The sequence below is a fragment of the Cnephaeus nilssonii genome (assembly GCF_951640355.1).
Source record: "Cnephaeus nilssonii genome assembly, chromosome: 4".
Lineage (NCBI taxonomy): Eukaryota > Metazoa > Chordata > Mammalia > Chiroptera > Vespertilionidae > Cnephaeus > Cnephaeus nilssonii.
This window is the reverse complement of record NC_137075.1, coordinates 55,554,608-55,572,941: the sequence shown is the minus strand read 5'-3', so window position 1 is coordinate 55,572,941 and position 18,334 is coordinate 55,554,608. Positions and strand designations below refer to the sequence as shown.

At 35.8% G+C, this 18,334-nt stretch overlaps 1 protein-coding gene across 1 annotated transcript in view; it reads right to left on the bottom strand.

The window, feature by feature from the left end:
- The window catches only part of UNC13C (unc-13 homolog C), a gene marked incomplete at both ends in the record, with an annotated part of 518,328 nt that overhangs the window by 170,912 nt on the left and 329,082 nt on the right, over nt 1–18,334 (bottom strand). Inside the window, one exon of the mRNA XM_079768690.1 lies at nt 3,239–3,324. Coding sequence (XP_079624816.1) covers nt 3,239–3,324 — 86 coding nt within the window. The remainder of the gene's footprint in view (nt 1–3,238; nt 3,325–18,334) is intronic.

Sequence of the window (18,334 nt, the reverse complement as noted above, 5' to 3'; positions counted from 1 at the left end):
CCAGGCAGTAGATGACCTGGCATAAAGCCCAAAATTGGAATAAACTGAGTGTGCTGAGGAAAATAAAGGAAGCCATGGTAACCCTACATGTTTGACTTAAGTAACTGCATGAATGGTGGTGCCAATAATTGCAATAGGGAAGGGGGCCAGCCACAGGGAAGAAGCAGGTTTTGACAAGGGAGATTCAGACTTTTATATTGACCATATCCTATCAAATAAAGAGGGAATATGCAAATTGACCATCACAGTGTCACAAAGATGGCAGCGCCCATAGCCACAAGATGGCAGCACCCAGTGCCCTCAGCCCAGCTGCGGGGGACGGCAGGTGCACAGTGTGGCTGGACCAGCCCTCAGTCCCTCAGCCAGTCAGGGCCAGCCCGAGGCGCAGGCAAGCCTCGGATGTTGGCTGCCCAGCCACCCAGGAATGCCTGAGGCTCAGGTAACCAGGGCCGGCCGAGGCTTGCGCCGCCGGCAGTGGCAGCAGCAGAGGTGTGATGGGGGCGTCACCTTCCCCTGATCACTGGGTCACCTCCCGCCCCTGAGGGCTCCCGGACTGTGAGAGGGGGCAGGCCGGGCTGAGAGACCCCCCTCCAGTGCATGAATTTTCATGCACCAGGCCTCTAGCAAAGTGTAAGATGCCTGATAGACATTCAAGGATGGCAGAGGAGTGTAGGGGATAGGACTAGGGGAGAAAAATTGCTCTCTGAAGAAATTCACTGGCTAGTGGACTGGTGGTTCCCATTTGACTTAAGAGACTTGTTGGATTCCAAAGAGACAATAAGAGCAGAGAGGTATAAAAGGATGTGGTTGGCTGGAGGCAGAGAAAAAGCAGTACGGATAAAAACAACAGAGAAGGAACACTGCATTGCAGAATATAAACTTTGCCCCTCTGAGCAGTTCTGCTGTAATCTTAAGAATTAGATAAATCTCTGTATGTGTGAGGTGGTAGACCCAGACTTTACCAGAAAAGTTGATAAAATAATCTACTGTGTACCTTTTTTTTCCAAACATGGAAAAAATCTTTATGTTCATTCTGTGTCCCCTAGTAGCAAGCTTACATTTTAGCAATGCTAGGAAACGGCGGCATGAACTCTGAACCAGTCTTATCCTATTTATTAATCTATTTTCCACATTGCAGTCAAAATGTGGAAAAGACCTGTCCCTGATGAAGTCTCTTTATGGTCCCTTGATTCTCTAGGCAGAGAGTCACACACCTCACCATGGGCTACAAGGCCCTGCATGCTGGTCCCCATCAATTACCCCAGCCTCACTCCTTGCTCTTTCTGGCTCAGGGGCCTGCTGAGTTCTTGTGGCCAGGGACCATCGCTATCTTGTTCATTGTTGTATCCTCCACAGTGAGTGCAGTTATGTGAATTTAGCTTCTAGGGGCTCACTATATATTTGTTGAATACATGTAAAGACAATTACCTACTAGATGATAAGTTCCTAGAGGACAGAAACCATAGACTTGTTTGTGGTTCTATCTCTCACTCTAAACATGGGAGTGCTCAAATAATATTTACAGACTTTTTTAAACTCAAAGCTGCATTTCCTTGCTTTGCATTGTATGACTTAGATTTATTAAAAGTGAAGTTTCTGGTGAAGAGCCTTGCTATTGTCCTTGTGCAAGCTTCGACCAGATTTTAACCTGCCTAGCCTTGGCTACCATTTCCATGCCCATGCAGATGAATAGCCACACTCTCAACATGGCCTGCTTTAGTCAATAAACTACCATCAAGTAGTCCTGCATCTGAGCATTATCTTACAAGTAAGATATCACTATGATCCTGCACCTTAGACCATTTGATGAAAATGTATGCACTTCTTATTGCTTTTAAATACTTTGAGAAAATTATCTTCCTATTGTGGGAATACTTTTTAGAACTAAACTGTTCACAAGGTTTTGGGTTGTTTTTTTTGTTTTTTGTTTTTTTTTTGTAATGATATATTTGATAAGTGGTTAACACCCAAAATACCTAAGGAACTTACATATTTTATCACCAAGAAAACCAAACAATCAGATTAAATAAAATGGCCAGAGGACCTGAACAGACATCTTCAAAGAGGACATTCAAATGGTCAATAGACATGAAAAGATGCTCAACATCACTAATCATCAGGAAAACAAAAATTAAAACCATAATGAGATATTACCTCATACCTGTCAGAATGGCTATCATCAATAAAACAATAAACAACAAGTGTTGGAGAAGATGTGGAGAAAAGGGAACCCTCGTGCACTATTGCTGGGATTGTAAAAGGTGCAGCAACTATGGAAAACAGTATGGAGGTTTTTCACAAAATAAAAACTAGGAAAACATGCTCAAATTCACTAATCATCTGAGAGATGCAAATCAAAATGATAATGAGTTTCCATCTCACACCTGTCAGAATGGCTATCATCAACAAACAAAAAGTTCTGGCAAGGATGTGGAGAAAAAGGAACCCTCCTGCACTGCTGGTGGGAATGCAGACTGGTGCAGCCACTGTGGAAAACAGTATGGAGATTCCTCAAAAAATTAAACATGGAACTCCCATTCGATCCAGTAATCCCACTTCTGGAATATATCCCAAGAAACCAGAAACACCAACCAAAAAGGACATATGTGCCCCTATGTTCATAGCAGCACAATTTACAATAGCTAAGATTTGGAAACAGCCTAAGTGCCCGTTAGCAGACAAATAAATTAAAAAAACTGTGGTACATATACACAATGGAATACTACAGTGCTGAAAAAATAAAGAACTCTTACCATTCACAACAGTATGGATGAACCTAGAGAGCATTATGCTAAGTGAAATAAGCCAGTCAGAGAAAGATAAATATCACATGATCTCACTCATATATGGAATATAATGGACAACATAAACTGTTGAACAAAAATAGACCCAGAGACAGAGAAGCATCAAACAGACCATTAAACCTCAGAGGAAAAGCAGGGGGAGGAGTAAGAGATCAAACAAAGGACTTATATGCGTGCATATAAGCATAACCAATGGACACAGACACTAGGGGGGTGAGAGCATGTGCTGGGGGGAGGGGTGGCTGGGGAGAGGTCAATGGGGGAAAAAGGAGACATATGTAATACTCTAAACAATAAAGAATTTTTAAAAAATAGAACTGTCATATGAAGCAATCCATGTTTTAATTAATCAATTCTTGCATTTAAAAACAAGAACAAGAAATAATGATTTCACTAAAATGTGTGTTCTAATACAAATAGATATTTGGAATTACCTTCTAGTGCATATTTCATATCCAGAGCAAAAAGGGTCCACATAATTTCAGCACTTATTTTTCCCATGTTCAGTTCTTGAGGAAACCTAAAATCAAACACATATTAGTGTATAAAAAAGAAGAACGTGCCTAAAAAACCCACAAAAAGTACCTTATGTTACCTATATACCACATTAATTATTATATAGATCATAAATATTTTTATTTATGTGATATCTCTTTATGAACTTTCCTAGGTAGGAATAAAAGCTACACACTGGAATGTTTTGATAAAACAATGTTGGGTATCAGGGAAATAGACTCCATTTGATCAGTGACAATGTGATGGTGCTTGTAGCTCCTGATGGATGTCCTAGAATGTTTGTCTCTAAAGAGCCTCTTCAGTTGTATCATACACTCCATCTTCATATGTCTTAATTTTGAAGATACATCAGATGGATCGGAGTAGCAGATACCATGTAATACCAAAAACCACACCTCACATTCACCTGTTAGCAATTTTCTTGAAACAAGCTTAAATACTTTCATTTCCTGTTTGCTTACAATGAATTATAAAAGAAAGATTTCTCATTCCTCTGGTAAATGGCTCATGGTGGACCATTAGTCAGGACTACAGAGCTCCTTGGCAGGTCTGTGTTTTAGATTAAACAAGCTTAGGCTAAAGACAAGATTCCTACTGCTGCTGAACATGTACTCTGCATGTGTTTTCAATCTTGCAATAAGGCTCCTGGTAATACAAGCCCAAGCCCAGTGAATATACCAAGTCTTTTCATAACCTTGTAAACACTCACCCCAAGCCAATATGTAAGACTGATAGCATTTCTTTTTAACATATACATACTATATAAATATGTAATGCATGCATATATCAATATACTATATATAAATATATAATGTATGTATATATTTATATATATAAATATATACATATATACAAATGACAAATATTAAAAAACAAAAATAGGCTGGCTGGTGTGGCTCAGTGGTGGAGTGTTGACCTATGAATCTAGGAGGTCGAGGTTCAATGCCAATCAGGGTACCAGGTTGCAGGTTAAATCCCCAGTAGGGGCAATGCAGGAGACAGCCAATTAATGATTCTCTCATCATTGATTTTTTAAAATATATTTTTTATTGATTTCAGGAATGAAGAGGAAGAGAGAGATAGAAACATCAATGATGAGAGGGAATCATCAATTGGCTGCCTCCTACACAATAGACGGAGCCTGCAACCCAGGCATGTGACCAGAATTGAACCCGGGACTCTTGGGTCCGCAGGCTGATGCTCCATCCACTGAGCTAAATCAGCTAGGGCTCATCACTGATGTTTCTATCTCTCCCTTTCCCTTCCTCTCTGAAATCAATAAACAAATTTTTTTTTAAAAAAAGAAAAATAGCTCTCACATTAATTTATATTTTAGGGTCTAAATTAAAAAGAGTAATACAATTCTGAATGAGATAGAAAGTATTACCTGAGTAAATATGACCTCAAATAAGAAAAAAACACATTGATACTATATGAAATATTTTAGCCCAAATTTCCACCAAAAGCAAGGTATATTTCATCAAATATCCCTTACCAACCACCATCTCTCAATTTATCTAATGATGTTGATTGATATTTTAAAACTTAAATGCAGATGTACATTCATCAATTATTTACACTCAGGATTTCTTAAAAATCATAATCACAGTTACTATAACATCTGTCTCTAAATTCCACTATATTATTCTTTTATAATGCCTGCTTATTTTTTGATTGAATAAAGGACTTTTTGTGTGTGAAAAATGCTCATATAATTTGAGTGTTTGGATTAAGTTACTATTCTTTCAAAAAGAATTTATTTTCTTCTGGTAGTAGTGTTTTAAGGTTAAGAGAGATGACCTTCATCCAACTAGGGTCTAGGTTCATTCAACACAGGTCAATATTTATTCCTCCTCCTAGGATATACTTATGCTTGGGGTGTTCACCTAGATTCATTACTTTGTAGAGCCTGAATTTTAATTATTCTCCTATTCTTGTATTCAGCTCTCTCAATTTTTCAGCTGCTTTCTGTCTAGCTTCTCAAATTCTCAGACTTTGCCTCTAGGTAAATCAGTCAGTGCCTTTAGGGGATAGTTTGGCACATATCTGACATGTTTTTCTAATAAATACATGCACATATCATAAAGATATAAAGAAATTCAGGGGAATAAAAATATCAAATATATTATCATAGTAATGTTTGGGCAAGAAGTAAAGGGAATTGGACTCATAAGGCTTCAATCAAATTTATAATGCTTTATTTATTTTAGAAAAAAGTCTAAAAAACTATAAATTTGCGAGAAGTAAAATAAGAGGTAGTATAATACAAATGGCTGTAATGCATTTAGCATTTAATAAGTAACATCTATAATAATAAAAGCATAATATGCTAATTAGATGAGATGTCTTTCCAGACATCCTTCTGGATGACCGTCCAGACGAAGCCTGGGCTGCGAGGGAAGCACAGGTCCCGGGTGCCAGAGGGAAGCCAGTGCCAGTAGCTGGGGGAAGGAAGGCCTACTTTTACATGAATTTCATACATCAGGCCTCTAGTTCTCTAATAAGTAGCTATTAATTGAAGGCCTAAGATGTGTTGTGCACATACTACTAAACAAAACAGGCATGGTGCTTGCCTTTCTGAACTTTACAGTCTGGTATCTCACAAATATAAATATACATATATAAATTAAATATAAATAATATAGATATAGACATAAATATAGACATAGACATAGAAATAGACATAGACATAGACATAGACATAGATATAGATATAGATATAGATATAAATATCATGGTAAGTCTCATGAAGAAAACTACAAAGTGAAAAGGTAGAGATGGTTGTGTGGTTGTGGGAAACAGTGGTTTTGTTATATCAAGTGTTTGGAAAACAACAACTGCTCATCCTTGGTTCTCAGGAGCTGTGGCAGCTGCTTATTTACAATTGAGGATCACTCCTGTAATCTCTATGGATATGGGAAGCAGCAGCATTAAAAAGATTGGGGACTCAGAACTTTGCTATCACGCACCAGCAGTGATAGGAAACTGGGTGTATGCTGTAGGCAGTGATACCACAGGAGAACAGAAAAAGAGCAACATGGGTAACAGCTCCATGGAGAATACATAGGAAAGGAGAATGAAGAACATTAAACTATAGCTGAAAGGATAATGAGGAGCTAGATCAAAACAGGAGTGCAAAGAGCCAAAAATATTCTAAGGGGATGTTGTTTTTCTATTTGATTTTCTACCCTAAGGTTGATGTTACTTCAAGAAACATGGGTTATAATTTAAAAATATATATATTACAGCAATAAGTGCAAACTACTGAACAAAATGAGGCTAAGAGTATAAGGCACAGAAGAATATACTGGGGCAGTCATTCCCAGAAATTGCTTGAAAAAAGTAAGAGTTGCGTGTACTTTTTAAGGAGGATAAATATTAATTGGTGGAAGAGATGAGCTGTGCATCTCATATCTGAAAGTGACTTATAAAATATTTTTTATTTAATCTAGAAGCTGTAATTTAGATAACTTCAAAACAGGGATCTAAAAGTAAGCTGTTAGTCTCAAGATTTTCTCAGTTGCATAAGCAATGTCCAGTTTGATTTTCATTCTTGGAGAACTGTGGTTTAAGGGTTCTCATCAGTGCTATTAAACCCTCAACATGGCAAAACCATAACCAAAACCAAAATATCATTTAAAATAAAAATAACACACTAGAAAAAATAACAACATTCAATATAGAAGAGGCAATCCTAATATATAAAAACCCTGGGTCGTAATGACCGGTAAAGACCGAGGCTCGACCAACTGGAAGTCAGTCCTGCAGTCAGCTGGGTTGCTGTGGCAACCTGGCGCTGACTGCTTCTGCTGCAGGCGTGGTGCCTCAGCACTGACTGCTGAGGGGGCTGCAAATCAGGGCCAAAGAGAGGCCTGAAGAGAGAAGGAAGCAGGGACTGATCTGTTGCCTCTGTGGCAGCTTTTGATCAGCACTTGCCTCTCTCTTTCTCTCCCAGTCTGGCCAGCAGCCATGCCTCCATTTCTCTCCAGGCCTCCACCAGGGCTATTGATAGGCCAGAGACACTGACTGACATAGAAACTGACCAATCAGAACCAAATCTGGGTCAATTGTGAGGAGCCAATGGCTGCCTAGGAGGTGAAGTGTTTGACACTGACTGGCATAAAAACTGACCAATCAGAACCAAATTGGCCTGCAGAGGAGGGCAGTTGGGGGCGAGATCAGGCTTGAAGGGGAGGGCCATTGGGAGTGAGATCAGGCTGGCAGTGGAGGGCCATTAGGAGTGAGGTCAGGCTGGCAGGGGAGGGCCGTTGGGGGCAAGATCAGGCCTGCAGGGGAGGGCAGCCAGGGGCAATATCAGTCCAGCAGGGGAGGGCAGTTGAAGGCGAGATCAGGCCAGGAGGGAAGGGCAGTTGGGGGCGAGATCAGGCTGGCAGGGGAGGGCAGTTAGGGGCGATCAGGCAGGCAAGCAGAGGCAGTTAGGGGTGATCAGGAAGGCAGGCAGGTGAGCGGTTAGGAGCCAGCGGTCCCAGATTGTGAGAGGGATGTCCGACTGCCGGTTTAGGCCCGATCCCTGTGGGATGTGTAAGGAGTGAAGTGTAAGGAGCCAATGGCTGCCTAGGGATCGGGCCTAAACCGGCAGTCGGACATCCCCCAAGGGGCCCTTAATTGGAGAGGGTGCAGGCTGGGCTGAGGGACGCTCCCCTCCATGCCCAAATTTTGTGTACCAGGCCACTAGTAAGATAATAATATTCATAGGAAAAGAACTGTTACAAACCTATAGGAAAAATATGAAGTAGGAGAAATGGCTAATGAAATCAATGGGCAAGTTAGAAAGAAAAAAAAACATACAAAAGCAATAGGAGCGATATTCAATCTCTCTAATATTCAAAGAAATTTTGATTGCAATAACAGTGACTTTTTTTTTACTACAAAAATTTCAAACTAGTAAACATAAATTAAAAATTAGGGCTTGGTTGATCCTGATTCCCAAAAGTTATCTAATGACTATAGGCTTCCAGTTTTTATGCTATTCAAATACCTGTGATATCCCCACACCCTTCTCTCATGTACCCGAGAAGTCCCCTCTATGGTCTGTATCATCCCAATGTATGAATACACAGAATAACATACAACTATTAAAAAGAGCTAGGTATATCTGCTTGTATCGACATGAAATAATATCTATTAGACAGTGTTAAGTGAAAAAAGCAAATTACAGATTAATAGTGTGCATAATATATTCCAATATTTTGCAAAAAGAACAATATAAAATAAACATTATTGACTGCATATCTATGCTTGTATGCGTAGAAAATATTAGTTGAATTACTGAAAATTTATAAGGCTTGGGTGAGGGGAGTCTTAGTTTTATTTTTTACTTGTTTTCTTCACCAAAGTGATACATAAACACTGAAACTTTTACTTTTTACTTTATACAGTCCTATGAAACCGAATAAGATGAGTTTTGTGACCACAAGCTTTTTAAGCAATATCTCTTTTGATATAAAATCAATGGACTTTTACTATGCAAGTTTTTAAAAGATGAATTAACATTCATTTATTTCTCACAAAATTCCTATTTGTTGTTATTATTCTCATTTTACAAATGATAAATTGGTGGTCAAGATTTGAGACTTGAACTGCCTCTCCAAAGCTCATGATCTCTCCAATAAAGAATAAAATATTCAATTATATATCTGTCTATATCTATATATCTATATTGATATATCTATCTATATCTATATATTTGATACTTGGAGGAGAAATAAAGATAACTTTGTTTACATTCATTTTAGACTCAGGACATTAAATATTAAGAAATGCATCCTAAAACATGGAACAAATCAATGGCAGAATCTGAAATTGAGCTTATGTGTCTTGGCATTATTTCTTATTTATTCTTTTTTTAATGACAATAACAGTAATTCCCAAGCATTAAAAATATCTTCACAGCTTATATTTTCTTACTTTTTTTTGTATTTGCCTACTGATTTTGCCTTAAAATATTTAGAGTTCAAAATATTACCTTTATATTTATGCAAGAGTTCCTATTTAAATCTAAACCTCAATCTCTACCACTTGCTAAACTCTACTATGCAGAAGACAATCTTTGGGGTCTGAGATATTTTCTGATATCTGCTTTAGAAGAAGTGTTGCTTGTAGCTCATTATGATATGCTGATTTCAAATTGGGTTGTGCTTGCTGTTACCTATGAAGATAATGAATATTCTATGCTAGAAAAACAGAATTCAAAGCTAGTTTATTTACTTAATAGTTACACAGGTTCTTCTGAAGCCTATATGCTAGTTAAAAAAATCCCCCCACCCACACACACAAAACGTATTTAATCTGAAATCTAGGCAGCAAACCAAGTCATTAACTCTGCCACAATCCATAGCATCTTCCCTTTTCTACTCTCCTGTGGATTCCTCCTTTGACATACCTGTGGAATTGCCTGTCCCTTTCCTATTGCTACTGTCACATCCCTAATTCAAGTCTTCACTCTTACTTGCCTCAAGAATTGCATTAGCCTGTTAGTTTATGTGCCTCCATCCCTTCCTCTTCTATCACACCCTTGTATTACCACCTAATTTACCTCTTAAGAACACAGGCCATAATATTTGGAGCCACAGTTTAAAACCACCAATTGTTTGTGACACTTTCATTAACAGAGAAAAATTGCAACTCATCGTGACTTTCCTCGCCAGTGATGATTAGACCCTAGCTTAACTTCTGTCTCTACTCTCAAATACTGTCCATGCTCCAGCCACCCAGATTACTTATAATTTCTCAATATATCTGAGGCTGATGATCATTTTTCCCTGTCTGTTCTCTCTCCTCCTCAATTTTCATTTGATCATAAATACTCTCTTCCTTCAAAGTACAGATCAAGTATCATCTCCCTCTAAAGTCTTCTGTTGTACTTAAGGCAGAGTTAAAAGCGATTCATTATCTCTGAACCCCAAGAGCAAAAAATAATGTATACAATGGCTACAAACTGTACCATTGCTCACTTAATATTAAGAGCTAGTAATAGCATTGGAGAATAAATTTTATAATTTTACTGTTGACACAAGATTTAACTTACCTAGTATAATTTTATTGGCATTGGTTTTATAGTTGAAAAGTGAAGAAAATAATGGATTATTTTGCTTTAACCAATTTTGTACAACATTAGAAAACATTTTTTCTTCACTTAACATCTCTTCACTACCAAATAAGATGAATTATGCTTACACAGTCATTCCTATATCTATAAGATTTAAACAATTCCAGAATCCAGGCTATAATCTGGAGGCAACATCTGCAACGCTGACAATTTTTATAAAAATTTCTTTAGTCCTACCTACCTAGTGAAAAAGAGAGGAGAAAAAATTTACAACTATGAGCAAAATACTAGAGACGAAAGAAGCAAATCAGTACTTCGAGCAAGAGGAGAGACACCTAGTATTTTCCATAGCAGATTTTTACCAAGCTGGCTACATTTTGTTTCCAACTTTTAACAGGCCACAAATAACCATATTCCAGTAAGAGTGCTATTTGCACTGTGTCCAAATTCCCTCTGTAGATTGGAAATACACACTCTCACGTTGGCATCCAATTGTATAAGTTTTATCTGTACTATATACCCAGGACCAAATCATGATTCAAAGGCAGAGTTGTTTTGTTCCAACACACTCCACAGTTGGATATTTTTGCCTCTTCTTTGAATTGGCTAAGAAATCTACACCATCTGCATGTTTGCTAGAGGCTTATTTTCTGCAATTTAACACAGTTCTGGTGATTTCCCCTGCACAATCTACACTAGTATTATGTAGTGGTTAAACCTCCCATCCAATCCAAATGATATGGATTTGATTTCTCCTCTGCTATTTAGTTAATTTGCCCAGTGGAGCAGGGATTAGTCTCTTTAAAACTCAATTTCCTCATCTATCAACTGGAGGTGATAAAAATTGCATAATTTGGGATTATTTCTAGGGCTGTGGTGAGGATTAAATAGATTTTACATGTAAATACTTTGTACAGCCACTGGAACATAGTGAACACTCAGTAAATGTTTACTGAGAATAACATTTTAACTCTAAATGAGACATATAGGAAAATATTATTTAGATTCCATTGATTTCTAATGTGAAAATAATTATCACAGAAACTGAATGGAAATTTACATTTGTTAGTTTTAATTCCTAGGATAAAGAGGTTGCTAATAAAATTAATGGCAATAAATTGATTACAGAGGGAATTTTTATGTTCTCATAGGAGTAAACTGGTTTCACAAACTTCAGAAATCTCTAGCTACACACTAACAGTTTATATGCTAATTACAAATAAATTCCAAACTACCATACAGGCAGGACTGAAAGAAGTTTTAACTTCCCACAACTATTTACTAACCTTGTAGAAATTTATATATAAATTTGACACACACTTCAAAACAAGTACATATATACTATGTATACTAATTATTCACATTTAAAAAATAAAATTAACCCCTTCTCATGCTAGTCTGAATTTGTGAGGTTTTACTACACACAAGTTAAGTTTTCAAATGTATAGCTTCATGTGTTCATTTTCAATGCAGTTGTAACAATCTATCATTTATAAAAGGTTTAATGAAATAACCGACCCACACCAACATTATTTGAATGTCTCCTGGTTTTAATTTGCAGCAATTAATACAAAGCATAAACATTTTAAACCTTGAATCCTGTGAGACACAACAGTTTAATAACCCAATTAGTCTTGCAAATCTCTTAGTGAAATAAGGAAAACAATCTACCATTGTCAAAATTTGATAGTACTGATTCATTATTCACAACAGATAAAATCGGAATCCATTAAATGTGAAGTATTGTTTTGATATGCAAAGTCTGTCTTTGAAGAAAAGTGTGTTCATTGCCACAAATGAGTCACAGATGAGAAAGCAAAGGTGTTGTTATAGTGTTTTGAGTATGCAACTGAAGCTTCATTATCATAGCCAGAATTCAAGAGACATTTTTTTTGCTGTGCTTTTTTCATATTATTAAAATTTAAAAAATCAGCTTTTGTTACTATATTATTCTCCATTTAAGAATACTTGACATACAATTAACTACGAGTATCAGGAAGAGAACAGCCAAGGAGAATGAACTTGATTTAAGCAGGACTCTACTAGTAAATGATCAACTAGCCTTTCAAGTTAAAACCATAGCCAAGGGAAATTAAAACATATCATCACACTGCAGTTAAGGGTGAAAGCCAGCTTAAGCATTTGGAGTGTGAACTCATCTAATTGAACATTTCCCATGGTGATAATTTTTCCCTTTGTGTTTAAGTTCTCTTGTACCAAAAAACAAGTGGATCACAAATGCCATTTAAATACAATCACTCTTTCTTCCTTTTTTTTTCTTTAAATGTACATTTACAACCATGGCATTATTTTAATGAACTAGGATATTTAAAGACATATTTAATTTAAATGTGAAAAATAAAATTGTGGATGGATCCAGGTTAACTATTAAAATTAGCATTTGTAAGAAAATGAAAATGCCACCTGGCAGTGGCAAAGGAGGTGGAGAGGACCAGAAATAGACTATAAACCTTGGGTAATATGCCTATAGGGGGAATAAGTGGAATTTACTGGATTCAGATAATTATTTCTGAAGCTATCCCAGCACTTCCTGATTAAAGACCTGGGGAGAACAAGACTTCAGATGCACACTGCAAGGCAGGAAGCTTGAGGCAGTAAAAGAGAGATGAGAATTACCATCTGAGGAGCTTGGAGACAAAGCCAGGCACTGGGCTAGATGCTTAGCATGCATTATCTCTTCTAGTCCTGATAATGGTCCTACGGGTTACATTTTACCTCCCGATTTGATTTTGTATCGGTCTCACTCAAAAATGTTAGGTCACTAGCTAAGCCACTCAAGCTACCTTTATCTTTGCATAGTTAAAACACAGTCCTCTTTCTTTATTTTTACTTTTTCCTTATGTATAATAGTCTCCCATTATCCATGTGAGAAATGTTCCAAGACCCCCAGTGGATGCCTGAAACTGGATAGTACCTAGTCCTTTATACACTATATTTTTCCTATGCATATATACCTGTGATAAAGTTTACTATAAATTAAGCACAGTAAGAGCCTTACAACACTAACTAATAATAAAATAGAACAATTGTAACAATATACTATAATAAAAGTTATGTGAATGGTTTGGGGGCCATTATTAAGTAAAACAAGGGTTACTTGAACACAAGCACTGAGATACCACAACAGTTGAACTAATAACCCAGATGGTTACCAAGTAACTAATGGGCAGGTAGCTTATTCAGTGTGGATCCTCCGAACAAAGATAGGGTTCACGACTGGGGCAGAAGGGAGTGGGGCATGGTGAGATTTCATCATGCTACTCAAAATGGTGCACAGTTTAAAATTTATAAATTGTTTACTTCTGGACTTTTCTACTTATTTTAGTACCACAGCTTACTGAAAGTAACTGAAACTGTGAAAAGCAAAATTGCAGATAAGGGGGGACTACTGTATTAATCTCATACAAAAATATTAAGGTGTTTTTAAAAAATGACTATAATAAAATAAGATTTGTCTGAAAAGTAGAGAAATTAAAAAAATGAGGATATAAAATAAGTGAGGGTAGACATAGAAATGTATGCGGTTTGATTCCATAGAGTTACTAAATGGGGGCCTCAATTCTGACATCTCTGGCACCTAATCCACAAAGAAAAACTGGTAATTTTTATGTATCCCAATTTTTCAGCAAAGTACTTAAAAACAGTGAATTTTGAGAAAAAAATCTGTAAGGGTGCATACATATTTTTTTTCTATTGATTTATATGTCACTGCACATGGTACTGTATGGTATGTCTGGTATTTTTAACTTCTTGTGAGTAACCACTGTTAATTGTTTATCATGATCAAATCCAGATTAATCATCAAAGCATCAACAATGTTTCAGTTGGACTAAAGGGTTGATGGCCATCATCTTACATATGGGTTTTTTTTCTTACAATTAATCATTTTTGTTTATTCAAAGGGTTGCTTAGATTCTGATTTTGTCACTTACTAGATGTGTAATCTTGGGAAAGTTACTTAGCCCCACTGTGCTTCAGTTTCATCACCTGGTTTGGGGATAACAGTACTGGTGTTATTAGAATTGAATTTAGAATTAACTTAAACATTAAATTGTAAAAGTGCTTAGCACAGTGCCTGGTTCCAGTTAATTCCCTATAGTTCCCTATACAGTGATGATAATGATAACATATAGATGTCTAGTTTTGCCTAAATCATCTAGCTAGCATGATAAACATAAAAAATCCAAGATGAACCTTTTTTTCTTCCATGGTGTACAATTAGGGAGGTAGAACATTGAAATCTTCAGAAGTGGTTGAATTAGTACAATTCTTAGTAAGCATTCTTAGAACAGTGCTCTTGTGCTCTTAAAAATATTCTTATTATTTCCAGATAATGTATTGTTTGGGGCATTTGTAGAGAAAAATATGATCTATTTTAAAATTCAAAAATGGCTGTACTTAGCATGAAAAAAAAAAAACTTGATTTACAAAATGATTTACATTCTCTTTTTTTGTACCTTTATTCGAGTAGTTTTAGCCTAGATTTTAGATTTTAAAAGATTTTTTTTAAATTATCCATTCTCCCATTGTAAACCCTAGCTCTGCAGATTGCTTGTAAAAAATAGTTTGTTTATTCAAATTAAAGCATTCCTTTAAAATTCAATAGCAAACTGCTGCAACTGTAGTGGAAATACATATATTGTTCCATATATTATCATACTGGGTTAGTTATGCTACTTTGGTTATAAGGGACATAGACTAAAGTAACCTCAAATAATTAAAAGGTAATTTTTGTAAGCATGTTTAGCATAATAGAGAAACAAGACTACACTACATTTCCATATTGTTCTAGAACCTAAGGAAAGCTGAACTCAGTCTAGCAGATGGAGCAATGTCTAGTACAGTCAAGTCTCATGAAACCATGGACAAAAATCTCCTTCAGAGTTGAAGGCAGCCTGGTTAGTACAGTAATTGACCGCAGATGGGATCCTCACTCAAGATGTCTGGCCATACCAGGACTCAGCTCTTCTCATCATTTATCCTTTTCCTTTTATTCATCTTTTCTTTTTTTCCACTGACAACTGCCTTCTCTTTCAACACTGTTAATCTCCTGGCTTCTATTTATACATCATTTTGATTTACTGTTAATTTTGGATCACTTACTATAGCTGTTTTCAAACTGTAAACTTTCAATGTCTATTTGTCAACTATCTCATTCCCTAGATTTCTCAGTCTAGGTATAGAGAGCAAATCTAGCTTTTCTCACTAGGTTACCTCAACAAGGGACTGTGAGGGGAGGAATTAAATTCCAGAATGACTTGTGATTGTGGAAGGCACAATGACTAGCCAGCTTAAGACCCATATTTAATTTTGTACTTATCTCTTTCCCAATTAACTTTCGTGGCCACAACTTTGCATAGTGCCTGGCCTATATAGAATATTCAATATTATTTGTCAAATTTAAATGGTAATGTTGATGAAAAGTAACAAAAGTAAATAGAGCAGAAAAAGAACAGATGGAAAAATATGTAAGATAAAAGAAATAATTAAATATTTTCCCTATCTTTCCTGTACTTAATCTATTGTAGGGTAACCAACTAAGTATCCCGAATTAATGAAGGGAAGTTCTTTTCAGAAAAATTCTAATAAATGTGGAAGGAATAATATTACAGAACCACAATTTTGTAGTCCCTAATGGAATAACTGGTTCTGAAGTGATTATAAATAAATAAGTCCAATAGAAGAGAGATCAATAGAAAACTTGGGAATGGAGGGATCAAGCTGTCAGCACTGGTCATTCTTAGCCTCACAACAGGGGAATAGTCAGACTTAATGTGACCCCTGATGTGATAACATATGAAGTACAGAGCCACCTGTGATGTATTCTTGGAAAAAATAAAATAAAAGGAACCTGAAAGTTTAGCCTCTAGAGCTATTAATGCTAACTATGCAGATTAACAAATATAGAGGAACAACTTAATCATAAAGAGGCAAGCAGAATGATCTAGAATGTGGAACATTCTAAAGGACAATGAACATAGCTTCTTTAAGTCAGTAGCATTGATAAACAAAAAGGGATGGGAGCTGAAGCCCAATGAGAGAGACTTACGACACATAACAACCACATGTAGCATGTGGGCCTTATCTGAACCCTGATTAAAACAAACCAAATGTAAAAAGACAGTTTTAAAGAAAAGCAGTGGCATTTGATTATGGAACAGGGAGGACATGCTACCAAGGCATTACTATTAATGTTAATTGTAATTGTGACATTGTGATATGCAAGAGAATAGCCACCAATATTTTAGAGATGAATACTGAAGTACGTAGGGATGAAATGATATAATGTCCGAGATTTGCTTAAGATAACAGCAAAGCAAAGAAAAAGAAATCTCAAGAATATACATGAAAATATGACAAAATCTTGGTAATTGTTGAATTTGGGTAATGGATATATGACTTAATTGTATAGTCTATACTTTTTAGTATGATGAATACTTTTGCAACAATTTTTAAAATATAAAAATAATTTATGGAAGGCACAGTGCAAGCAAATAAATCAATATTTTGAATACATTGAATACCATTAGCTCCAAAACAGAAAGAATAAGATGTAAAATACTGGTCAAAGTAGCTTCAATCCACTCTCCTCACTGCAGAAAATGAAATATACTATCTTTTAAGATGTCGAATTGAAAAACTCATGTTCTGACTCATCCCATAGCCATGAGAAAATAAATGCATGATATATTATTTTGAAAATAAAATAGCATATTTTGGAAAATTGGAACCTTTTCTACTTAACATATTGGATCCTATAATATGTATTCTTACTGAAGAGAGAAACGAAATTGAGTCTTATTTGTATGTATAGCTTTAGAGGAAATGAAAAGAAATTACAGACAATAATAAAATACATGCAAACAAACAGGATCATAGAATTGATGAAACATATTTCTGCTAATATTTTTACCAGCATTAGAAAAACAAAGTAATGTAGAGTCACAATAATTTAAATGAACTGAGAGTAAAATTTTCTGAGTATTTAAAAAAATGAGATTTCATACTTCTAATCATATATAGTGAACCTCCTCTATATTATACATGTGGTTGATGTCAGTCCAAAGGACTTTTGAATATAAGTATAAAATTTCCTATTGCATAGAATTCATGGAAGTCACACAGGTAGTCAAATCTCTATATGTCAAAGTGTAACGCAATATGTACTTCCATTTTTTAAACTCTGTACTTTTCAATTGATATCTCCCCCTGAATTTACAATCTCAATTAATGATGCCTCCATAACTATAGCATCTTCATTGTGTCAACCTTCTCCCTAAACACTTCATTTAATGTAGTTAGCAAAAAAGTAAAATAAAATATAATTATAAATCTACATTTATCACCTTAATATTTCTCAAATGTGATCCTACTCCTCCATCATCGTATACAAAACCCTTAAATCTTTCACTGTATTACTGCTGTAGCCTTTTAATAGTTATTTCCACTTACATAATAATAATAATAATAATAATAATAATAATAAAGAAGAGAAAAGAGCATCTTCTCAGATCAAAATGGCATAAAATTAGAAATCAACTACAATAAAAATAATGGGGAAAAAAATCAAACACCTGGAGGCTAAATAGCATGCTATTAAACAATGACTGGGTTACCAAAGAGATCAAAGGAGAAATAAAAAGCATCATGGCAACAAATGGCAATGAAATCACAACAATCCAAAATCTATGGGACACAGTGAAAGCAGTCTTGAGAGGGAAGTTCATAGCTCTACAGGCCTATCTGTACTATATAAAAACAAGAAAAAATGGTAATAAATTATTTAACCCTGCAACTCAAAAGAGTTAAAAAGAGAGCAATAAGAAAAGCCCAGTGTAAGCAGAAGGAAAGAAATAATAAAGATCAGAGCATAAATAAACTACATAGAGACAAAAAAAAAAAAAAAAAAGATCAACAAAACCTA